The sequence below is a fragment of the Bufo bufo genome, chromosome 5 (assembly GCF_905171765.1).
Source record: "Bufo bufo chromosome 5, aBufBuf1.1, whole genome shotgun sequence".
NCBI lineage: Eukaryota > Metazoa > Chordata > Amphibia > Anura > Bufonidae > Bufo > Bufo bufo.
Window position 1 is genome coordinate 311,129,515 of NC_053393.1, and position 26,471 is coordinate 311,155,985.

At 44.3% G+C, this 26,471-nt stretch overlaps 1 protein-coding gene across 2 annotated transcripts in view; it reads left to right on the forward strand.

Moving 5' to 3' along the window:
* ANKS6 (ankyrin repeat and sterile alpha motif domain containing 6) overlaps positions 1 to 26,471 on the forward strand; it is a 180,458-nt gene that overhangs the window by 91,872 nt on the left and 62,115 nt on the right. For both annotated transcript variants that reach the window (XM_040432916.1, XM_040432917.1), the window contains exons 7-8: positions 19,659 to 19,869; positions 24,164 to 24,213. In XM_040432916.1, the coding sequence (XP_040288850.1) occupies positions 19,659 to 19,869; positions 24,164 to 24,213 (261 nt within the window). The remainder of the gene's footprint in view (positions 1 to 19,658; positions 19,870 to 24,163; positions 24,214 to 26,471) is intronic.

Sequence of the window (26,471 nt, forward strand, 5' to 3'; positions counted from 1 at the left end):
TGTGCGCAGGGTGCAGCACAGCATGCGGCACCTGCAGGAGAAGATCAGTAAGCGGCGAGTACAGAGCCAGCACAGGGAGTGCTGTATTCGCCGCTCAATGGTCCTACTGGACCTAATGGTCCATAATGAAAGCGCTCATTAGTATTAGCCTGATTAAACGCACTGACACTGGTGGTAAAAAGTATAGGGCGAAAATGATGGTCATTTTCTGGGATAAAATTCTGCAAAACTTGAATTTTTTTTATTTAATTTCCTCTTCATTTTGGGCTTTGAAGCTCCATGGCCAAAATAGATGTTGGAGGCCAGAACTGTAGGAAATACGAAGTTTCACAGTTGCCTTCATACCAAAACATTTTTCTTATAGGGAATCTGTTACCAGAATCTTGGACTATTATGTCCAGCATTACATGAATTGTACTACAGATGAGTCTATATACTGTGTATTTCAGCAAAGCTTTAACTCCTTTCCGACCGCCTAACGCACGGATGCGTCCTGGCGGCGGTCGATTCATTTCTCCTGGACGCATCCGTGCGTCATCTCGCGAGACGCGAGATTTCGGTCAGAGCCGGCCCGCGCATGCGCATTGCGGGCCGGCAAAAGTTAAAGGAGTATTTCGTCACCAGCCTGCCAGCCAATGATCGTTGCTGGCAGGCTGGCGATTTTCAAAAAAATCTAATCAGAAGCCATCTAACACCTTATATTTATAAATATAAGGTGTTAAATAGCTTCTGTGCTCCTCTGCTGGTCCTTTTCGTCGGTTGGTCCCAGCAGAGGAGCACACATCACAGTGAGTAGCCACCAAACACCACACTTAGCCCCAGATCACCCCCCATCACCCCAATTAACCCCTTGATCACCCCTTGATCGCCCCTGTCAATCACCTAGTGAAAGGGAAAAAAGTGATCAGTGTAAACTGTCCCCTTTTTTTTCCCACTGGTATTGACTGATAGGTTTTAGGATAGTTTAGGCCCCTTGGTTAGGTAGTTAGCGTCTGTTAGCGCCCAGCCCACCGCACCGCAGTCACTGATTCGCTGATTAGCGTATCGCTAATCAGCTTTTGTACTTTTATAGTATCTGTAAGTGATCAAAACTAATCACAGTCAGATCTATAATAGTATTAGTGTCACCTTAGCTCGCCCTCCACCCAAAACGCAGTGTTTGCCCGATCAGGCCTGATCGGTCGCCCCCACACGTGCGTTCACCCACGCCCGCCCCGCCGCAGTGACAAAAAATTATTATTTTTTTGATCACTGCACAATCACTTTACAAGCGCTGCGGCGATAAAAAAAAATCAGTTTTGATATTTTTTATCAATCGCAGCGGCCTCCGGTACTTCGCTAGCCTCCCATTTGTAAGACAGGCTTGCTTTTTTTCTTGGGTAGTCTCAGGGAATACTCCTAAATTTAGTCCAAATGTCAAACAGGGGGTATTCTTCTGAAGAGGCTTACAGGCTTCTGACCCAGTCGGATGAGGAATGGGAACCCTCATCTGACGAATCTAGCGGGTCCGAATATGAACCTGTAGAAAGCAGTGGCAGTCTGACCCAAAGTTCGGACGAGGAGGTTGAGTTCCCTGATAGCACCAGGCATACCCGGCCCCGTGTCGCTAGACCACAGGTTGCGCAGGATCCGCTTCAAGGGCAGCAGAGTGGGGCTGGCGCTGTCGGATTACGTGGTGAGGCATACACCAGCAGCGCAGCCCATCCTGGACCTAGGACCAGCACTGCCGTACAACATGGTGAAGTGGCGAGCACCAGAAAGGCAGTTGAAGCTGGTACGGTGGCATGTGCAATAGTTACCCCGTCGCAACCACCGCACAGACAGGCCCGTAGAGTCCCTGAGGTGCTGGCAAACCCTGATTGGCAGTCCCCAACTTCAGCCGCACCTGTAGTTCCCCCTTTCACCGCCCAGCCTGGAGTTCGGGTTGAGACAGCTCAGATCGGTTCGGCACTGGGATTTTTTGAGCTGTTCTTGACTGCGGAGCTCTTGGACTTAGTCGTGGCAGAAACAAATCGGTATGCCACTCAATTTATAGCCGTCAACCCGGGAAGCTTTTATGCCCAGCCTTTCCGGTGGAAACCAGTCCAAGTTTCCGAAATTAAAAATTTTCTGGGCCTTCTCCTCAACATGGGTCTAACCAAAAAGCATGAATTGCGGTCATATTGGTCCCCGAACCCAATTCATCACATGCCCATGTTCTCTGCTGCTTTGTCCAGGACACGATTTGAGACAATCCTGCGTTTCCTGCACTTTAGCGACAACACCACCTTCCGTCCCAGAGGCCACCCAGCTTTTGACTGGCTCCACAAAATTCGGCCCCTCATAGACCACTTCAACCAGAAATTTGCAGATTTTTATACCCCTGAGCAAAACATCTGCGTAGACGAGTCCCTTGTATAAGCTCTGTGAAAGGGCCACAGGCTATACCCACAAATTTCGGATCTATGAGGGTAAAGATCAGACCCTGGAGACGGTCAGTTGCCCTGACTACCTGGGGAGCAGTGGGAAGACAGTCTGGGACTTGGTGTCACCCTTATTTGGCAAGGGGTACCATCTTTATGTGGACAATTTTTACACAAGTGTGTCCCTCTTCAGGCATTTGTTCCTAGAACAGATTGACTGCTGTGGCACCGCGCGACCTAGTTGCCGGGGTATTCCCCAACGGCTCGTTACAACCCGTCTTGCAAGGGGGGAGAGGGCTGCCTTGTGTAATGAAGAACTGCTCGCGGTGAAATGGAGAGACAAGCGTGACGTTTACATGCTCTCCTCCATTCACGCAGACACGACAATACAAATTGAACGGGCAACCAGTGTCATTGAAAAGCCCCTCTCAGTCCACGACTATAACCTTCACATGGGAGGGGTGGACTTCAATGACCAGATGTTGTTTCCTTATTTAGTTTCCCGACGCACCAGACGCTGGTATAAGAAGGTTTTGTTCTCTACAGTAAGGCTGAGCAAAGATTGATTAGAGCACTGATATAATTCAGGCTTTGAAAACACTCCGAAGCGACAAGCAGGCAATGGGCCCCTATACAGAGGAAGGGGGGAGTATACTTATTTAAAATATAGCTTTTAATATATTCTAGGATTAACAAAGTAAAAAGGACTCACTAAACAATATAGACATACAAAGACCAACTTAATGGTGCCCAGCTGGTACAGATAAAAAATTCTGCTCCGTCTGTAAAGACGCGAACAGTCTTACCAGACCCTTAGTAGATAGTAGGTGAGGTTCCTTGATGACAGGAGGCAGGAGACACTGGGTGTATGCCGGGCGGGATGAAGGTGCTTCTGCTGTGTAGTCGGGTAGATCAGACAGTAGGAAGGGTCCTATATATCCCTATCAAGGTGAAAGGGGCTATTATGCTACTACCTGTCTACACAGAGCACTCGCCTTGGAAAAGGCGACCCCGTCCGGTAGCCTGTCCCTATAGTGGACCTGTACCCTAAAACTACAGAGAATTTTACCAGTGATGGATGAATGATGATACTTCCAGTGGTCTCCCGACGTGGCACGTTTCTGTCCGTGACTTCTTCAGGGGAACGACTGCAGGAGGTAACAGTGTAGCCGTAGGTATCTGACCTTAGGCTAATTTGACACTGGGGAAAAGAACAGGCTGTAAAGGCCTGTGTTCTGCTGAACCCAGGGTGGGATGCAGATTCTGCTTGACCCAGGGTGGGATGCAGAGTGGCGCAGGAGGGGTAGTCCTGTGCAGGACGGTCTGGGGGATATAGTAATCCCAAACACATGAAACCCTTGTGGTTGGGGGTAACGGTATAGTAGACCAGCCGTAATTGTGTGCCTCAATAGTGAGTTTAAATGACCGCGCTCCATCTCCGTCGCCCCTCCCTCCCAGTGACGCCATCGACACGCGACGCCATCCAGGAGCGCCGCCGTCCGCCCGGTCACGTGACCCAAGCACCAGGAAAACCTGAGGAGAGTCACCCCACACAGGGCAGAGGGCGGACGCAGCCAGTGACGCCACACGCCGGCAACACCACGTGGGAAGGGCGGGATTGCGGCAGGGGGTGGGCGGAAGTAGTGATCACTCAGCCAATGTTTAGATGGTCTGGTGATCACATGGGACGCAAAGTGTACTGTATGTGTCTCCTTGGTAACATAGTAAATAGAAATACAGCCTAGAGACGGCTAGTGGCATTTAATGCAGAGTTGACTGGTGCAGAACGGGATGCAGATAATGCTAGAGATCTTGCTAGCTGGGCCACATGAAATCAGATATATGTATGTGGGTGCGCTTGTATAGTGGACAGGGGTGCCATGTAATATCAACCAGGGATCCCTGTAAAAGTACACTACACGGCGCAACCCCAATACGGCATGGATTGCAGTCAATTAATAACTGCACCACCCCCAGAGGAATTGTGCTAAGAGCGGCACATGTATATATTCGAACTCAGACATATATATGCGGAAATGCAGGGGGGGCGAGGGGAAGGCTCTGCACTATATGTACGTGCACTGTAATGTGCACCAGCGATTTAGAGGGCGTAACCATCAGTGCATGCACAAGTGCAGCACACCTCCCCAGGGGACCATGAGGGAAAAGCACAATTATATTTATAAACCAGGCTTTATGATGGATACGAAGTGTCATTTTTCAAAGGAAGCAGGCATAGTTTAGCCTTTCGTTCATGCCGCCTGGTGCTGCTGTTTTCAGATTAAAAATCCAGCGTGCTTCACGTTGGAGTAGGCTCTTGTCCCAGTCCCCCCCTCTTGGTGGGGGTTTCACAAGGTCAATGCCCATGAACTTTAACCGGGCCTTGCCATTATGATTGGTGTGCACATGTTTGGACACAGGGGTGTCCCTCTTATGTGTGACATCCCCTATGTACTCACCAATCCTCCTCCGAAATTCCCTTATGGTTTTGCCGACGTATTCCAAACCACACTCACATAGGATGCGGTATATCACACCCCTGGATTTGCAGTTAATGAAGTGTGGAATGGAATACGTCTTGCCCGTGACCGAGCTAGTGAAGGTTTTAGTGGTCAGGATGTGTTTGCAGGCAACCCACCTGCCGCATCTGTGACTGCCCACTACGGTGGACCGTAGCCATGTTGAGTGTGTAATACTAGGTGAAAAATGACTGCGGACAAGTTATATTCCTCTGGGGGTGGTGCAGTTATTAATTGACTGCAATCCATGCCGTATTGGGGCTGCGCCGTGTAGTGTACTTTTACAGGGATCCCTGGTTGATATTACATGGCACCCCAGTCCACTATACAAGCGCACCCACATACATATATCTGATTTCATGTGGCCCAGCTAGCAAGATCTCTAGCATCATCTGCATCCCGTTCTGCACCAGTCAACTCTGCATTAAATGCCACTAGCCGTCTCTAGGCTTTATTTCTATTTACTATGTTACCAAGGAGACGCATACACTTTGCGTCCCATGTGATCACCAGACCATCTAAACATTGGCTGAGTGATTACTACTTCCGCCCACCCCCTGCCGCAATCCCGCCCTTCCCACGTGGTGTTGCCGGCTTGTGGCGTCACTGGCTGCGTCCGCCCTCTGCCCTGTGTGTGGTGACTCTCCTCAGGTTTTCCTGGTGCTTGGGTCACGTGACCAGGCGGACGGCGGCGCTCCTGGATGGCGTCGCGTGTCGATGGCGTCACTGGGAGGGAGGGGCGACGGAGATGGAGCGCGGTCATTTAAACTTACTATTGAGGCACACAATTGCGGCTGGTCTACTATACCGTTACCCCCAACCACAAGGGTTTCATGTGTTTGGGATTACTATATCCCCCAGACCGTCCTGCACAGGACTACCCCTCCTGCGCCACTCTGCATCCCACCCTGGGTCAAGCAGAATCTGCATCCCACCCTGGGTTCAGCAGAACACAGGCCTTTACAGCCTGTTCTTTTCCCCAGTGTCAAATTAGCCTAAGGTCAGATACCTACGGCTACACTGTTACCTCCTGCAGTCGTTCCCCTGAAGAAGTCACGGACAGAAACGTGCCACGTCGGGAGACCACTGGAAGTATCATCATTCATCCATCACTGGTAAAATTCTCTGTAGTTTTAGGGTACAGGTCCACTATAGGGACAGGCCACCGGACGGGGTCGCCTTTTCCAAGGCGAGTGCTCTGTGTAGACAGGTAGTAGCATAATAGCCCCTTTCACCTTGATAGGGATATATAGGACCCTTCCTACTGTCTGATCTACCCGACTACACAGCAGAAGCACCTTCATCCTGCCCGGCATACACCCAGTGTCTCCTGCCTCCTGTCATCAAGGAACCTCACCTACTATCTACTAAGGGTCTGGTAAGACTGTTCGCGTCTTCACCGACGGAGCAGAATTTTTTATCTGTACCAGCTGGGCACCATTAAGTTGGTCCTATCCGTGTATGTATGTCTATATTGTTTAGTGAGTCCTTTTTACTTTGTTAATCCTAGAATATATTAAAAGCTATATTTTAAATAAGTGTACTCCCCCCTTCCTCTGTATAGGGGCCCATTGCCTACAGTAAGGCTTGGAGAACAGGATCCTTCCTCAAATTTCAGGAAGAGATCATCGAGAACCTCCTGTATCCAGGAGGTTCCGTGGCCCCATCCACCAGTGTAGTGAGCCGACTAAAAAACATATTGAATAATAATACAGCTAAGCTATTTTTGGCTAATCAATATAAATACTATGCCCACGGTAATAAAGCTTCAAAGGTTTTAATGGCCCAGACTAAAAAAAGGAAATTGGCTGCGTTTATTTCATGTATTAAAACAAGAGAGGATCAGATCATTCATAAAACAAATCTTATCGCGGATCAGTTTTGTAAGTTTTACAGTCAATTGTACAACTTGCATGACACTTTGTCCCCTTCACAATTATCATCTAAGACCCAACTCATACAAAAGTGGCTAGACACATTAAATCTACCCAAATTAAAACCTGAGCAAACTGCCACTCTAAACTCTCCATTCACTATGTCAGAGCTTAAAACTGCTCTAAAAAACTCCCCACTTCACAAGAGCCCAGGTCCTGACGGCCTCCCAATCGTTTATTATACCATTTTTCAGAACATACTTCTGCCACGCTTTCTCAAGGTTTGCAATGGGGCGAGAGAGGCCGGGTCATTCACCAGTGAGATGCTTGCAGCGCAAATTACCATTATTCCCAAACCTAATAAAGACCATTCACTCTGTGCGAACTATAGACCTATCTCACTCCTGAACAATGATCTTAAATTGTATGCTAAGATGTTAGCAAAAAGATTAAAAATATACTTGCCAGATCTTATATCTGCGGAGCAAGTTGGTTTCATACCAGGTAGGGAGGGTAAAAATAATATTATTAGGGTTACCCAACTAATGCAATGGGCTCAACATTCAAAAACCCCACTAGCAATTCTCAGCATGGACGCAGAAAAGGCGTTTGACAGAGTGGATTGGCTATTCATGACCCAAGCCCTGATCAAATTCGGAATCCCAGATTCTTTTATTATGAGCGTAATGGCAATGTATCAAAAACTAACGGCGCGCGTTCTGGTGAATGGCACACTGTCTCCATCATTCAGTATATCAAATGGGACGAGACAGGGTTGCCCTCTCTCCCCATTGCTCTTTGTGTTGGTGATAGAAACCCTCATGCAAGCATTTCGGATCAATACCGCAATTAAAGGTATTAGAATTGGTACAGAGAACCATCAGACCGCAGCTTTTGCGGATGATGTGTTGCTGTTCATTACTAATCCTGAAACGGCCTTTAAAGAGATTGAATCATTACTTCACGACTTCTTTGAATTGTCTAATTTCTTAGTGAATTTATCTAAGTCTACAATCTTAATCGTCTCTTTACCGGTGACGACTATGGCCAGGATAAAAGATGCTGCGGCTTTTCATTGGTCAACTGACCATATCACCTTTTTAGGAATTAAGTTGACCTCTAGTTTTTCCCGGTTATATCATGAGAACTTCCACACCCTTTCGAAACGTATAGAAGATCTCATAAGTTCATGGGATATCCCATTTGTTTCCTGGTTCGGCCGTAGAACTTTGATTAAATCTATTCTCATGCCAACGGTTTTGTATTACATTCAGGCATTACCTATTCCAATTCCCAGGGCCTTCTTTAAGAAAATCCAAAGCATCCTTTTGAAATTTTTATGGGGTAAAAAAAAGGCTAGGATACCTTTTAAACAGGTCAAGCAAAGGTCAACTAAAGGAGGAATGGGGGTGCCAGATGTTTATCTATACCACAAAGCAGTGATATGCATGCGTTGTTTGGAATGGTTGAGAAGTTATTCTAAACGCTTAGATCCTTCAACTGAAGCCGGCATGGCTAACATCCCCTTGCGCTCTTTGTTGTTTATGGATGGTACAATGGCTAGAAAGGTTTTGAAGACAGCTAGCTCCATAACTCTATATTCAATAAAGATATGGTCAGAATCTAAATGGCTTACAACATTAGCCCCAAATTATCTGACACTAATGCAAGTAAGAGATATATTATTTCAAGCACCTATACAGTTTCTAGACACTCTGCCGGTTAGAACGAAATCTATTACAACACCCATTTTAAACCTATGCAAAGAAGAAGATGTTCTTACATATGAAGATTTACGTTCTCTTCCGGCGCTAACTAATCTTTCCACTTTTCATCTGGCCTATTTACTCCAACAGCTAAAAAAACACTTAACAACGCTCCCGTCGATTACAACTCACACTCCGTTTGAAAAATTAGCATTACAATTAAAGGAACCAAAAGGGAAAATCTCACAACTATATGAAATACTACTTTCCAAACAAGGTTCAGATTCCCCTATATTTATTCAGCAATGGTCAACAGAGCTGGAGATTCAATTATCCCCTTTAGAAGTAAAACATGCACTCAGAGCGTTTCTTAAGGTGTCCAGGTGCGTTAAGCTGCAAGAGAACAGCTATAAAGTTTTAACAAGATGGTATTATACACCTCAAAGGCTTCACCGCATGTTTCCTGAGTGTAGCCCTATGTGCTGGAGATGTAACCTAGAAATAGGTACGCATACCCATATTTGGTGGGAGTGTAACAAGATAACTTCTTACTGGCAAGAGATCTGCAAACTTATATCTGAGATTTGTAGCTTGAAAGTACTTATTTCCCCGAAAATTTGCCTTTTAGGAGTTTTGGGAGAAATCAGGGGCCCCAAAATTAGACGTTTGTTGTGTAACACATTATTAGCAGCAGCTAGACTTATGGTGGCAATAGCATGGAAACAACCAAACCCACCAACTATTCAAAATTGGATCCTCAAATGCGACCAACTATATCGTCTAGAACAAATTGCACACTGGGATGCTCGTACCCCTATGCAATTCGAAATGGTTTGGAATCCATGGAAAACATTTAGGAATTTTTCTGGGATTTGAGTATTTACTGTGAGAGGTATTGTTTGCGAGGGTGGGCCTCCTCCTTTTGAGCTGCTTTCCTTTGAAAGGGTCTCATTCGGTTGTGAACACCCATACTGTTGCTCCTGGTTGGAGTCAGTAGGAGACATTACACTTTACGCCGGCCTCGATGGAATTCTGTGCTTTACAAAGCTACTTGTCCCCCCCCCCCCCCTCCCCCAACCTATGCTTTCGTTTCTGTTTTGTTTTATTGTGTTTAGGGTCAGTCCATTTAATTATATAGTGGATACTCATATACCTTTTAGATTAAGATGATCAGAGGTGTTTTCTTTGCTGGTAACATCTGGAAAACAATGAGCATGTTATTCTTCGATAGGGACAACTATATGAATATACTTGTAGACTGTATACGCAGGGTATGTGTATATTTAAAAAAAAAAAAAAAGGAAACTGGAATTATTGCTGACCTTTATGTTGGTTGTTTATTTCATGTCGGAAAACAATAAAAACAATTTTAAAACAGTGTAGTGAGCCGTCTACACGAGCGACATTTCCCCAATGTCGTTGCTGGTACTTCAACCCAACCGTCACCCCGAAAAAGCAGGAGTGGAATAAGGCGTGACACCCACTATTTCTGTCCTGACTGCCCTGACCACCCTGCCCTATGCTTAGGGGAGTGTTTCCGGAAGTACCACACACAGGTACACTTAGCATAGGGATTGCATCTCACAGGACAGGCACACAGGGCTATTAGGGCCCTTACACTCACAGCTGCTGCAAACCTCTCCTTTCACCTGGGACAAAGTGCATAATGTACTTCGCCACATCTTTGGGCGATTTGCGCTTTGCACATTGTCCCATGGGGAAGGAGAGGTTTGTCCTATAAAGTAAAAAAAAATTAAAAATCACCGGTAAGCAAAAAAGTTAACGTTCTGTTCAAAAAGTTAAATAAAGTTTATATGTTATTGCGTTGCGGCCTGGTTTTTTCTTTTTTTTTTTTTTTTTTTTTACCTTCCAGGTGGACCAACCGATCGATTAGCTGCAGCACTGATGTGCATTCTGACAGAAGCATTACGCTGCTGTCAGATTACACAAAAGTCGGTGTATGCAGCGCTGCAAGACGAGATTTCTCCTCTGCAGTAAAAGATACGTTTGCCGAGGGATTTGAGCTGAGGAGGCGGCGGTGTTCATATACTTTGGCAAACACTTTGTTTCTAAAAAAATAAAAATAAAAATCCCGGCAATTATTTATTCATTCACATCGATTGATGTGAATGGAGAAATCTGGTTTGCCAGGGCATACGGGCTAAGTGGGTATGGATGTTGGGCGGAGCTCCTATGTCCTGGCAGACGCCTTTCCCCTCCTTTTTTTTTTTTTGGCAGAGATTTTTTCATCCACATTGATCGATGCGGATGAAGAAATCTGTGCCGTTCATTTTTTCTTTCAGCCCAGAGGCTGAACGGAAAAAAAAAATCTCATTACCCGTATGCTCAATATAAGGAGAATAGCAGAAACTCCTAATGCTGGCCATACATGTAATGATTGCGGAGACCCTCAAATGCCAGGGCAGTACAAACACCCCACAAATGACACCATTTTGGAAAGAAGACACCCCAAGGTATTCGCTGAGGGGCATATTGAGTCCATGAAAGATTGAAATTTTTGTCCCAAGTTAGCGGAAAGGGAGACTTTGTGAGAAGAAACAAAAAAAAATCAATTTCCGCTAACTTGAACTCGCCATGCCCCTCATTGAATACCTTGGGGTGTCTTCTTTCCAAAATGGGGTCACATGTGGGGTATTTATACTGCCCTGGCATTTTAGGGGCCCTAAAGCGTGAGAAGAAGTCTGGGATCCAAATGTCTAAAAATGCCCTCCTAAAAGGAATTTGGGCCCCTTTGCGCATCTAGGCTGCAAAAAAGTGTCACACATGTGGTATCGCCGTACTCAGGAGAAGTTGGGGAATGTGTTTTGGGGTGTCATTTTACATATACCCATGCTGGGTGAGATGACTATCTTTGTCAAATGCCAACTTTGTATAAAAAAAAAATGGGAAAAGTTGTTTTTTGCCGAGATATTTCTCTCACCCAGCATGGGTATATGTAAAAAGACACCCCAAAACACATTGCCCTACTTCTTCTGAGTACGGCGATACCAGATGTGTGACACTTTTTTTGCAGCCTAGGTGGGCAAATGGGCCAACATTCCAAAGAGCACCTTTCGGATTTCACTGTGCATTTTTTACAGATTTTGATCTCAAACTTCTTCTCAGACATTAGGGCCCCTAAAAGGCCAGGGCAGTATAACTACCCCACAAGTGACCCCATTTTGGAAAGAAGACACCCCAAGGTATTCCGTGAGGGGCATGGCGAGTTCCTCGAATTTTTTATTTTTTGTCACAAGTTAGCGGAAAATGATATATATTTTTTTTCTTACAAAGTCTCATAGTCCACTAACTTGTGACAAAAAATAAAAACTTCCATGAACTCACTATGCCCATCATGAAATACCTTGGGGTGTCTTCTTTCCAAAATGGGGTCACTTGTGGGGTAGTTATACTGCCCTGGCATTTTAGGGGCACGAATGCTTGAGAAGTAGTTTGAAATCAAAATGTGTAAAAAATGCCCTGTGAAATCCGAAAGGTGCTCTTTTGAATGTGGGCCCCTTTGCCCACCTAGGCTGCAAAAAAGTGTCACACATCTGGTATCGCCGTACTCAGAAGAAGTTGGGCAATGTGTTTTGAGGTGTCTTTTTACATACACCCATGCTGGGTGAGAGAAATATCTCAGCAAAAGACAACTTTTCCCATTTTATTATACAAAGTTGGCATTTGACCGAGATATTTATCTCACCCAGCATGGGTATATGTAAAATGATACCCCAAAACACATTGCCCAACTTCTCCTGAGTACAGCTATACCAGATGTGTGACACTTTATTGTAGCCTAGGTGGGCAAAGGGGCCCACATTCCAAAGAGCACCTTTCGGATTTCACAGGGCATTTTTTACACATTTTGATTTCAAACTACTTCTCACGCATTCGGGCCCCTAAAATGCCAGGGCAGTATAACTACCCCACAAGTGACCCCATTTTGGAAAGAAGACACCCCCAGGTATTTCGTGATGGGCATAGTGAGTTCATGGAACTTTTATTATTTTTTGTCACAAGTTAGTGGAATATGAGACTTTGTAAGTAAAAAATAATAATAATAAATCCTCATTTTCCGCTAACTTGTGACAAAAAATAAAAAGTTCTATGAACTCACTATGCCCATCAGCGAATACCTTAGGGTGTCTACTTTCCGAAATGGGGTTATTTGTGGGGTTTTTCTACTGTCTGGGCATTGTAGAACCTCAGGAAACATGACAGGTGCTTAGAAAGTCAGAGCTGCTTCAAAAAGCGGAAATTCACATTTTTGTACCATAGTTTGTAAACGCTATAACTTTTACCCAAACCATTTTTTTTTTTTTACCCAAACATTTTAGCTCTTAATGAAAGGGGGAGTAATTATTTGGGCTGTTTCAAGTAGGGAGGCGTAGATTTTGGAGATTTTTTTTTTTTTTTTTTAGGTTTATTCCGTCTTAGGGCCATCTGTTCGAACTGGGTGGGTGCGGTTTGGCACTGAAACAATGTTCCTGAGGTGGCTTTCAAAATGTGTGCATACTGAAAATGGGATAGATTCCCTAGTTGATGATATTCTAAAGCAGCATTCTCTTCCTCATGGTGGGTACAGATGATATCATGTACCGGGGTAGAATTCGCCTTAGGCCCCTCACCTAGCGTTGACCTAAACTCTGGGGTGGAATCCCACAAAACATCTCTAACCTGTAATAAAGGCGTGATTTGCTCTGATATCAGTTTCTTTGACACACCCGCGAACCAAACCTGGAGGGTATTGAGTGTAAGAGGGTTGGTTATCTGTCTCATGGTCTCCTGTCTATAGCTCGAGAGTAACGCTAGGGATCGCAATGGGATTCCCGTTAAATCCTGCTCTAACCCCACATCTAGCCTCTCTGGCGGATTACGTATCCATTCTAAAACTCTTAAGCCCTGGATTGATTTGTAATAGAGGAGAAAGTCTGGTACACCTAGACCACCTAATTTCTGGGGCTTAGTCACTTGGCTGTAGGGCAGTCTAGGTCTGGCACTACTCCAGAGGAAGCGTGTCAGTATCCCCTTTAGCTGTAGGAAGAAAGCTCTAGGTACACCAATTGGCAGTGCTTGTAAATAGTAGAGCACCTTCGGGAGTACCATCGATTTGATTAAAGTTCTTCGGCCAAACCAGGAGGTAAACGGCAGATGCCATGATGTCATAAGGTCCTTAACATTGCGTGGAATATTTTTAAAATTTTCTGCGTACAAGTCTGAATAGCGGGAAGTGATATTCACACCCAGGAAAGGAATACTACTAGTAGACCAGGCGAAAGGGGTACTCTGTTCTAACTGGGATTGTGTTTGTGTATCTAGCGAAACATTCAAGACTTGCGACTTGGAGAGGTTGACCACCACCAGGGTATGGATCGCTGGGAAAGCTTCGATGGGATTCGTGATAATGAAGAGGAGGTCATCTGCAAACGCAGCAAGAGAATGGGTTTTCCCTTTTATGGTCACTCCCTGGATCATTTGATCCTGCCGCACAGCTTGTAATAATGGCTCTACCGACAGAATGAAAAGGAGCTGGGAGAGGGGACAGCCCTGTCTAGTACCATTACTAATTGTGAAAGGGGGGGAAAGTGTGTTATTCACCAGGACTCTTGCGCTTGGGTTACCGTACATAGCCATTACTGCCGTTATAAAGCTACCCGGTATGCCAAAGGCCTTCAGTGCAGCACACATAAAAGACCAATTCACTCTATCAAAAGCCTTCTCGGCATCCGTGCCGAGAAGAACTAATGGAGTGGAAGTAGAGTTGGCGTGGTGAATAATATTGATCAGGCGACTTATATTCATTCTCCCCTCACGACCTCCAACAAAACCAACTTGCTCAATATGGATCAACTGGGGTAATAGCAACTGGAGGCGAGATGCAAGCATCTTAGCTACCGTAGTAGTTTCAGGTCCGTATTGAGCAAGGATATTGGTCTATAACTGGCGCATAATGAGGGATCTTTCCCTTCCTTAGGGATAATTGTTATTTGGGCTGCTAACATGTGTGGATGCAAGGGTTTACCTTCCCATAGTGAATTACATACCAGTAAGAACCTGGGTAAAAGGGATGTCATAATATTTCATCGGCAATCCGTCCGGGCCTGTGCTTTTGTGTAAGGGTGAATCTTTAAGAGCTTTCTTTAGTTCAACAATGTCGAACGGGCGGGACAGCATCTGTGATTGCTCTTTCTTTAGTTTGGGTAATATAAGTTTTGATAGCCAATTCTTCATGTCTAAGAGTTTAGCATGGCTTTCAGCGGTGGGTATCCCCTTACTTAAATTATATAGTTTAGTGTAGTACTCTGTGAAACATGTCGCTATTTGCTCAGTTTGGTAGACCGTTTGTGTCGGGGAAGGCTGAATTTTTTGGATATATGAGTGGGCTTTACGTTTTTTCAATTGAGACAGCATAAATTTAGAGGCCTTGTCGCCATGGGCATAATACTTAAACTTGGCTGACAAAAATAATTTTGCCGACTTAGAATTCAGCAGATTTTTCATTTGTGATCTAAGAAGGTCAAGGTTTCCTAGTACATCAGGTGTCTGTTTTTTTTTATGCAAGGATGCCGCCTTCGCTATTTGGCTCTGTAGATCAATTATATCCGCCTCTCTACATTTTTTGAGATATGAGCCAAGAGAGATAAAGTGTCCCCTCACCACTGCCTTATGCGCTTCCCACACCGTTCCAGGTGATATTTCTGGGGAATCATTGAGAGCAAAATACTGGAGGGTTTCATTTAGTCTCCAAATCATTTCTCTTTTTGAGATATTGAGCAGACGGAAACTCATGAAAACTGGTGCATGATCCGACAATACACTGCGCGCAGAATTATTAGGCAAATGAGTATTTTGACCACATCATCCTCTTTATGCATGTTGTCTTACTCCAAGCTGTATAGGCTCGAAAGCCTACTACCAATTAAGCATATTAGGTGATGTGCATCTCTGTAATGAGAAGGGGTGTGGTCTAATGACATCAACACCCTATATTAGGTGTGCATAATTATTAGGCAACTTCCTTTCCTTTGGCAAAATGGGTCAAAAGAAGGACTTGACAGGCTCAGAAAAGTCAAAAATAGTGAGATATCTTGCAGAGGGATGCAGCACTCTTAAAATTGCAAAGCTTCTGAAGCGTGATCATCGAACAATCAAGCGTTTCATTCAAAATAGTCAACAGGGTCGCAAGAAGCGTGTGGAAAATCCAAGGCGCAAAATAACTGCCCATGAACTGAGAAAAGTCAAGCGTGCAGCTGCCAAGATGCCACTTGCCACCAGTTTGGCCATATTTCAGAGCTGCAACATCACTGGAGTGCCCAAAAGCACAAGGTGTGCAATACTCAGAGACATGGCCAAGGTAAGAAAGGCTGAAAGACGACCACCACTGAACAAGACACACAAGCTGAAACGTCAAGACTGGGCCAAGAAATATCTCAAGACTGATTTTTCTAAGGTTTTATGGACTGATGAAATGAGAGTGAGTCTTGATGGGCCAGATGGATGGGCCCGTGGCTGGATTGGTAAAGGGCAGAGAGCTCCAGTCCGACTCAGACGCCAGCAAGGTGGAGGTGGAGTACTGGTTTGGGCTGGTATCATCAAAGATGAGCTTGTGGGGCCTTTTCGGGTTGAGGATGGAGTCAAGCTCAACTCCCAGTCCTACTGCCAGTTTCTGGAAGACACCTTCTTCAAGCAGTGGTACAGGAAGAAGTCTGCATCCTTCAAGAAAAACATGATTTTCATGCAGGACAATGCTCCATCACACGCGTCCAAGTACTCCACAGCGTGGCTGGCAAGAAAGGGTATAAAAGAAGAAAATCTAATGACATGGCCTCCTTGTTCACCTGATCTGAACCCCATTGAGAACCTGTGGTCCATCATCAAATGTGAGATTTACAAGGAGGGAAAACAGTACACCTCTCTGAACAGTGTCTGGGAGGCTGTGGTTGCTGCTGCACGCAATGTTGATGGTGAACAGATCAAAACACTGACAGAATCCATGGATGGCAGGCTTTTGAGTGTCCTTGCAAAGAAAGGTGGCTATATTGGTCACTGATTTGTTTTTGTTTTGTTTTTGAATGTCAGAAATGTATATTTGTGAATGTTGAGATGTTATATTGGTTTCACTGGTAAAAATAAATAATTGAAATGGGTATATATTTGTTTTTTGTTAAGTTGCGTAATAATTATGCACAGTAATAGTCACCTGCACACACAGATATCCCCCTAAAATAGCTAAAACTAAAAACAAACTAAAAACTACTTCCAAAAATATTCAGCTTTGATATTAATGAGTTTTTTGGGTTCATTGAGAACATGGTTGTTGTTCAATAATAAAATTAATCCTCAAAAATACAACTTGCCTAATAATTCTGCACTCCCTGTAATATGGAGCCTATTGATACCTTAGTGCAGCAAGGCAGCAGTGAGGTGGACACCAGGACATAGTCTAACCTTTGGTAGGATTTGTGTGCCGGTGAATAGTACGTGTAATCTTTTTGTCCCGGGTGAAGGGCCCTCCAACTATCTACTAGTCCTACGTTGGTGATATTTCTCCTGATAGATCTCAACGCTACTTGTGAAATCGATGATCTCCCGAGGGAAGTATCCACTTCTGGAGAAACAGCCACATTCAAGTCTCCACCTAAAATCGTTGGGCCTTCAGCAAACCCCTGGAGTAGTGCCAGTGTACTGCTCAACCAGGCACATGCTTCGTTCTGAAATGGGTCTCTTGTAAAAGTAAAATTTCTACTTTTTACTTCCTCATTAAACCGCAAATCTGACCCCTTTTTGTAGGTGCGTTCATCCCTCTCACATTAAATGAACATGTTTTTACTACCGCCATTCACATCTCAGGATTTCCCATTCTCTGCTAATAAAATAAAAAGGCAGATCTAGCATATACATTACAGAATCAATCTTGTCGCTACTAACAAAACTAAAAGGTACCGGCGTATGAAAAATTGCACGTATCCTCACTATTACAGCATTCTCATAAACATGTGTAGGTTTCATATGTGCAATCGGTAGCTTATTAGTACCGACTATGTCTAACAAGAACAACAACAACATAGTTCCTGTCAGGAACAACTGGTGGTTCTCATGAGTAGTTATGAGAATCGTGGGCGTAGGCTGCCACCTAGAGGATCTAAAGGGGTGGGCAGGCAGCTAATGCAACACAGGTATGGAAAAGGGGTTAAAAGGCAATATTCTAACCAAAGTGCAATATAGATTTAACATAAGGCACATATGTTATTGAACTTTAGACTAGTGCATTTTATACTCAGTCTTTTCCAAGTGAAGGACAACAGGAACGGCGTTTCTCAAATCTTCTCCTCTGACGCTGTGGTCGTCCAGAGCTCACCGGCGTCCAGGGGGTAACCAATGGTAAAGCTGGGTGAGTTCTTGAACTGGGTTCCAGTCCTCTATCTGCAGGTCTGTGATGTCCAGCTTGTCGTAGATTCTTCTGAGGTCTGCTGGTGATCTGACCGTGATCTTCCTATATTTATCAGCAACCCGAAAGGGTACAGCCAGCGGTAAGTCACCTCGCGTTCTCTCAATATATCCAGCAACGGTTTGAGTGCTTTCCTCTTTCTCAGAGTCAGCGGTGAGAGGTCTTGGTATATCAGGATATTGGAACCATCAAAAGAGACCTGCGGCATAGATCTTGCTGCTTTGAGTATGCATTCTTTAGTCTGGAAGCTGTTCAGTTTGCACACTATATCTCTTGTGGGTTCAGATGGTCCTGGTGGCAGGCGCAGGGCTCTGTGAGCTCTCTCTATTGTGAAGTTCAGGTTTTCGCCCCCCTGTGTTATACTTTTAAAAAAGTCCGCCAGTGTGGACATAATGGCGTCCGCTTGTATGGATTCCGGGAAACCTCTAAGTCTGAGGTTGTTCCGCCTGCCCCGGTTGTCCTGATCTTCAATCTGGCTGTACAGAGAGTTCAGGTGGGCCTGTGTCTGATCCATATTGTGGGAGATTGCAGTGCTAAAATCTACTATGGACGCTTGTGCATTTTCCAGCACTTCCACTCGATCGCTTTGCTGTTTAAGATCCTGCTTCAGTTCTTTAAGTTCCAGGACCAGTGGGTCAAGCGCCTCCGCTAACAGCTGTCTCATAAAAGCCCCAGACACAGGCAAGTCCTCTTTAACAGCAGGAGCAGCCGCTTCACTGCCGTCTCCGTCATCAGAGTCTGAAGCCTCCGGCGTCTCTGCCCTCGGCGCCATCTTGTCCGCCCACCTCACACTCTGGGGACCCGCTTTCCTCACGAATCGGTCCAAATCTCCCTGACCGGGCAGTGTTTTGCCGGTCCCAGGGGTCTCTTTAGCCTTATCCTTTGTAGATTTACCCATGTTGGGGCTATAAGATGGCTTTAATATGCCTGCACACCGTCGATCCTCTGCAGAGCTCACACGGGTGCGTGCATCCGGTTCTGCTGCTATCTCCGCCCCCTCAGTATTGATGTAATCTAGCATGAATCATTAATTCATAGATTAGCATGTAATTGGATCATTTTACATGTTTTAATCTTCTTATTGTTTCATTTTAGGTTTTAGTTTTAACTATGGGGGGAACTTATCACGCCCTGCACTGCAGAATTCTGGTTTCAAAAATAAGCTTGAGCGAATCGGGTTCGAATTGCTCTATCCAAACCAGATTTCTTTTGAAAACCGTAGCGCGTTAAAATGTATGGGCTCCTCTTAGGCCCTGAAAATAGACCGCCTTGCGTCTATGGAGTTAGTTTTCGGTTATGTGTATTTAAGTGATATAAATTACTGTTTCAAAATCTCATTAAGTAAGCCGAGTTCAGCTTCGGATTAATCGTGTTCGGATAGAGCAATCCAAACCCGATTCACTCAGCACTATTCAAAAAGTCACATGGTTAGCGATGTTAAGTAGTTTCATTCCATATTTATGACTTTTAAAAAGTCACAAAAGACGCAATATAACTCTACTAGGGGGTGGCATGCAAAAACTGGAATAACGTATCTAGACAAAAGTGTCATGTTTAAATATTTGATAAATTTGGTACAAGTAAGCCAGTTCAGACTGAAGAAAAACTGACTTCAAAAATTGCCATCATTATAAATTCCCCCTGTATGTGTTTTAATAAATTACATTTTTGTTGAATGCTATTTATGTAGATGCCTTTTTTTTCAGTCATGGTGGAACAGGATGTCTAATCGTTTCCGTAAGCTGAAGTTGACCCAGACACTGAGACATGGGTTCTCCTCCAACCGTCTTGTGCCTTTGACTGAAAACGCTAGTGCATCTCTTGACTCCGTGATAAGAACTCCTTCCCAGACAGATATAAGCAATCCTCGAAGACCAGAGTCGGCTTCAGCCTGGATATCTTCCTCCAAAGACAGTGGTGAGAAGACACAAACATAAACCCCCACCTCGGCTCAAGGCAATTTTTCTTGCATCCAGAGATGTGAAGCAGTCTAAAACATCTACATTATAGGTCACATATATGCTTAAATTTGGAAAAAGAACTAGAAGAGGTCTTTAACCCCTTAAGGCGCAGGGCGTATCGGTACGCCGTATTTCCCGAGTCCTTAAGGACTCAGGGCGTACCGGTACGTCCTAACTTGAAATCAGTATTCCGGCGCCCGAGGGGTTAAACGGAACGGGATTTCGGCTGAAATCCTTCAGCCGGCATCCTGTGACAACGCCAGGGGGGGTCATGTGACCCCCCCGTGTCGGCGATCGCAGCAAACCGCAGGTCAATTCAGACCTGCGGTTTGCTGCGCTTTTTGCAGTTTCTGATGCCCGCGGTCCCTGACCGCGGGGATCAGAAACTTTTGAGTGCCTATAATCAATATTTTTCACCCCCCCCCCCCCCCTGCACCCCTGCACGATTTTATGCCGGCTGGTGGTGCGGGGGGGGGGGGGGGGGGGTGTCGCATGCGGTGGGGGCGGTGCGGGAGGCGGGCGGTGCGGCAGGCGGGATCGCGATCCCCCGCCCGCCTCCCCATGAATGATCGTTGGCTTCTAGTGGTTATACCAGGGTGCCAGCACATTGCTGGCACCCTGGTATAAACGGCTGACATCTGTGCAGATGTCAGCCGTCTAACCCTTTCCATACCGCGGTCCGTACGGACCGCTGTATGGAAAAAGTTAACTGTCGTCGGTCAGGGAGCTCCCTCCCTCTCCATCGGGGGGCTGCTGTGCCTTTGCAGCCCCCCGATGGAGAGGGAGAGAGCCCCCCCTCAGCCCTGTGCTTACCCTTCCCCGTCTGCGAAGTTCTGAGCAGACGGGGAGGGTTCCCATGGCAACAGGACGCCTGCTCAGGCGTCCTGCTGTCCATGGTGCTGAACAGATCTATGCTGAAAGCATAGATCTGTTCAGTGTAAGTAAAATACAGTACAGAACAATATATATTGTACTGTACTGTATTATACAGACATCAGACCCACTGGATCTTCCAGAACCAAGTGGGTCTGGGTCAAAAAAAAAGTGAAAAAAAGTGAAAAAAGTTAAGATAAAAAAACATTCATCACTGAATAAAAATTAAAAAAATAAAATACACTACACATATTAGGTATCGCCGCGTCCGTAACGACCTGATCTATAAAACGGTCATGTTACTTTCCCCGCACGGTGAACACCATAAAAATAAAAAAATAAAAACTATGAGAAAATTGAAATTTTGCCCACCTTACTTCCCAAAAAAGGTAATAAAAGTGATCAAAAAAGTCACATGTACGCCAAAATAGTACCAATAAAACCGTCATCTCATCCCGCAAAAATCATACCTTACCCAAGATAATCGCCCAAAAACTGAAAAAACTATGGCTCTCAGACTAAAGAAACACTAAAACATGATTTTTTTTGTTTCAAAAATGAAATCATTGTGTAAAACTTACATAAATAAAAATAAAGTATACATATTAGGTATCGCCGCGTCCGTATCGACCGGCTCTATAAGAATATCACATGATCTAACCCCTCAGGTGACCACCGTAAAAAATAAAAAAAAAACGGTGTAAAAAAAGCCATTTTTTGTCATCTTACGTCACAAAAAGTGTAATAACAAGCGATCAAAAAGTCATATGCACCCCAAAATAGTGCCAATTAAACCGTCATCTCATCCCGCAAAAAATGAGACCCTACTCAAGATAATCGCCCGAAAACTCTTAGACTATGGAGACACTAAAACTTTTTTTGGTTTTAAAAATGAAGTTATTGTATAAAACTTACATAAATAAAAAAAAGGTCAGATGAATGTTGTAAATAACAAAAAAAAAAAAAAGTGCCAAAAAAGCTATTTCTTGTTACCTTGCCGCACAAAAAGTGTAATATAGAGCAACCAAAAATCATATGTACCCTAAACTAGTACCAACAAAGCTGCCACCTTATTCCGTACTTTCTAAAATGGGGTCACTTTTTTGGAGTTTCTACTCTAGGGGTGCATCAGGGGGGCTTCAAATGGGACATGGTGTCAAAAAAACCAGTCCAGCAAAACCTGCCTTCCAAAAACCGTATGGCGTTTCTTTCCTTCTGCGCCCTGCCGCGTGCCCGTACAGCGGTTTACGAACACATATTAGGTGTTTCTGTAAACTACAGAATCAGGGCCATAAATAATGAGTTTTGTTTGGCTGTTAACCCTTGCTTTGTTACTGGAAAAAAAATATTAAAATGGAAAATCTGCCAAAAAAGTGAAATTTTGAAATTGTATCTCTATTTTTCATTAAATCTTGTGCAACACCTAAAGGGTTAACAAAGTTTGTAAAATCAGTTTTGAATACCTTGAGGGGTGTAGTTTCTTAGATGGGGTCACTTTTATGGAGTTTCTACTCTAGGGGTGCATCAGGGGGGCTTTAAATGGGACATGGTGTCAAAAAAACAGTCCAGCAAAATCTGGCTTCCAAAAACCATACGGCGCACCTTTCACTCTACGCCCCGCTGTGTGGCCATACAGTAGTTTACGGCCACATATGGGGTGTTTCTGTAAACGGCAGAGTTAGGGCAATAAAGATACAGTCTTGTTTGGCTGTTAACCCTTGCTTTGTTAGTGGAAAAAATGGGTTAAAATGGAAAATTAGGCAAAAAAATGAAATTCTCAAATTTCATCCCCATTTGCCAATAACTCTTGTGCAACACCTAAAGGGTTAACAAAGTTTGTAAAATCAGTTTTGAATACCTTGAGGGGTGTAGTTTCTTAGATGGGGTCACTTTTATGGAATTTCTACTCTAGGGGTGCATCAGGGGGCTTCAAATGGGACATGGTGTCAAAAAAACAGTCCAGCAAAATCAGCCTTCCAGAAACCAAACGGCACACCTTTCCCTCTACGCCCTACTGTGTGGCCGTACAGTAGTTTACGACCACATATGGGGTGTTTCTGTAAACGGCAGAGTCAGGGCAATAAAGATACAGTCTTGTTTAGCTGTTAACCCTTGCTTTGTTAGTGGAAAAAATGGGTTAAAATTGAAAATTAGGCAAAAAAATGAAATTCTCAAATTTCATCCCCATTTGCCAATAACTCTTGTGCAATACCTAAAGGGTTAACAAAGCTTGTAAAATCAGTTTTGAATACCTTGAGGAGTGTAGTTTATAGAATGGGGTCATTTTTGGGCGGTTTCTATTATGTAAGCCTCGCAAAGTGACTTCAGAGCTGTAGTGGTCCCTAAAAATTTGGTTTTTGTAAATTTCTGAAAAATTTCAAGATTTGCTTCTCAACTTCTAAGCCTTATAACATCCCCAAAAAATAAAATATCAATCCCAAAATGCTACAAACATGAAGTAGACATATGGGGAATGTAAAGTCATCAAAATTTTTGGGGGTATTACTATGTATTACAGAAGTAGAGAAACTGAAACTTTGAAATTTGCAAATTTTTCAAATTTTTTGGTAAATATGGTATTTTTTTATGCAAAAAAATTAACTTTTTTGACCCAATTTTAGCAGTGTCATAAAGTACAATATGTGACGAAAAAACAATCTCAGAACGGCCTCGATAAGTCAAAGCGTTTTAAAGTTATCAGCACTTAAAGTGACACTGGTCAGATTTGCAAAAAATGGCCAAGTCCTTAAGGTGAAATAGGGCTGAGTCCTTAAGGGGTTAAGCACACTGATGCTTGAAAACTCTTATCTATGTGTACCTCCCATAAGTTTGAGGGGCTTTTAAGGCAAGGAGATATGACCCATAAATGGTGGACGAGTCCCAAACTGCATAGTTACGAATCTTAACTTTCCTGAAACCCCTGAGTTGTCTTAAGACATTGACCAGATTCCCCATTCCAGACAAAACTAATCTCACTGATAACAGCAAAAAAAATACTAGTTTACCAGAAAAATATTGTATATATGGTAAGTATGAGGAGTTTTGGTGCATCTGGTCACCTTTGTTAAACTTTCCCAACCTGTCAGCATAGCCATTCAGGTAGCTTACTTCACTTTCCAAGACCCTTGACCCGGTGACCTATTCCCTGTTTTCCATTTCGGGTTCTCCGTGTTTTAGCACTTGGCTTTTGGTTATGATTGTCTCTGTACTTGTGTTTCCCTGAAAGCTATGCTACTTTTAGGAGACTTTAAACAGATATTGTTACAGGCTGGGACCAATAAAATTACCATTTTGAGGTGCTCATGCATCATAGGTAAATCTTGACCTTAATAAAATAAAGATTAATTCTCCATAACTCTATCTCTTTTTCATTCTAGGACTGGGTAGCACAAAAACTGAGCATGATGATTTACTACTGACTACTATGGTAAGCTGTGTCTTAGAAGGTTATTCTAGATAGACATCTTTGGTGAACATTGGCAAGAATAAATTCCATAAGCTGTCATTAGCTTATACTTATGTATTATTAGAGAAGTCAATTTACCATTGCAAGCAAATAGTTGGCACAGGGAGTTCAATCATGTACATGTCCTCCTCAGCTGACAGGGACTGCTTTATGCCAGCTTGTGACCTGGGCGTCATAATCCGTATACTGCTGATGGTTCTGTAGTGTAGCAGGGGAGAATTTGGGTTCTTTGTGATGCAAATTTATTAATGGGGTATTCCCATCACATACAATGGGGGCATATCGCTAGGAGAAAGGAGCGGGGAGAGTGGTGGCTGGAAACCTGGGGTCCGTCCACTACCAAGTGCTGCTCCCATACAAGTGAATGGGAGCGCACCACGCCCACGCGGCCCCTGGTCCCATTCATTTCTATGGGGCAGACGGAAATAGCTCGGCTATTTTCGGTGGCCCCATTGAAATGAATAAATGGTGGCTGCGCATGCGCAGTGCTCCCTCCATCTATTTCCCCGCTCTGTTCTCGATGTAGGTGCGGGTCCCAGAGGGTGGCACCTATCAGATAATGGGGGCATATCCTAGCGATATGCCCCCATTGTGTGTGATGGGAACACCCCTTTAATGGTATAATTTAGTTGGTTTGTGAAAACTAGTATGGAATTATCATGATCATCATTGCTAATAATCTAAAGTTGGCCATACACTTTGTTGGCCATACACCATGAACACACTTACTTGGCTGACAGCTCTCCATACACATGCTCACTTGGTTCAGCTCAACGTGCATTGGATCTCTACTGCTAAACTACTGCTATACACCTCTGATGGCAGCTTATTTCTCTTGATCACAAAGGATTGGACATGTTGAAATTCATTGTGGCTAATTCGTCCTCACTTACGCCTGACATCTGCCGAACAAACTTCGACTGAGATTTTAACACTCAATATGGAGAAACTGTCACCAAAAAATACAATGCAATCTGAAAGCAGCATGTTATAGAGCAGGAGCAGCAGAGTAGATTGATGTGTATTTTTCTTGGAAAAGATTTAGGAAAACCTGCAATTTATACATTTATATCTTTACTTTTTCTACCTCCTGTGAACAGCTATTGGTACAGGGGGAGGAATTATCAGTGATTGATGGCATTGTGTGTATTAGTGTGTATAAAAGATAGCTGTCAGTCACTGATAACCCCTCCTCCCTGTACTGATAGCTCTTCACAGGGTTGCTGATGTAAGTGTAAAAATTACAGAATTTTACTAGATCTTTTCCAACAGAACTATATATCAGTCCGCTCAGCTTCTCCTGCTCTATAACATGTTGCCTACAGATTGCATTGTATTTTTTGGTGATAGGTCCACTTTAAAGGGAACCTGTCAGCGTCAAAACCCATCCCAAACCGCTAGCAGTACCTTCAAGTAGCCGGCAAAGAGTTTCGAATGATGATTTTCTTACTGCATTCTGATGAGGCAGAAGTATGAAAAACGTTCTTTTATCCTCTGTTTGTGCTATTTTCCAGTCAGGCTTGAAGTCAAGGGGGCATCGGCCTCTTTTCTTCAAGTCAAGGTAACCACGCTCCCTTCCCTGCCCCTTCGCTGTGACTGACAGCGCTTATGCCCGACAGCCGGCTGTCTTTGCCGAACAGCCGACTGTCAGTCACAGGAGAAGGGGCAGGGAAGGGGGCCTGGTTACTTTGACTTGAAGAAAAGAGGCCGCTGCCCCCTTGACTTCAAACCTTGACTGAAAAATAGCACAAACAGAGGATAAAAGAACGTTTTTCATACTTCTGCCTCATCAGAATGCAGTAAGAAAATCATCATTCGAAACTCATTGCCGGCTACTTGAAGGTACTGCTGGCGGTTTGGGATAGGTTTTGGCGCTGACAGGTTACCTTTAAGTGGACTGCCAGTCCTGCCAATAACAGCCAATCTTAGGCTACTTTCACACCTCTGGTGTGAAACTCCAGCATGGCTTTTCCGGGCAAACAAGCGGAGAATTGTCTGGACGCTAACCACAGCATGCAGCAGTTTGTGTCCGTCTGGGGAATTCCGGCAGACTGTTCTCTGGCGGAACAGCCTGCCGGAATTAAAACTGAAGATGTGAAAGTAGCTTTGGCATGCTGTGTATGGCCACCTTAACACCAGGTGTATATTAGGGAATGTTGTATTTGTCATTCTCTGATATACCTTCATTTTTCTTCATCTTGAACTGATATTCAAAAGGC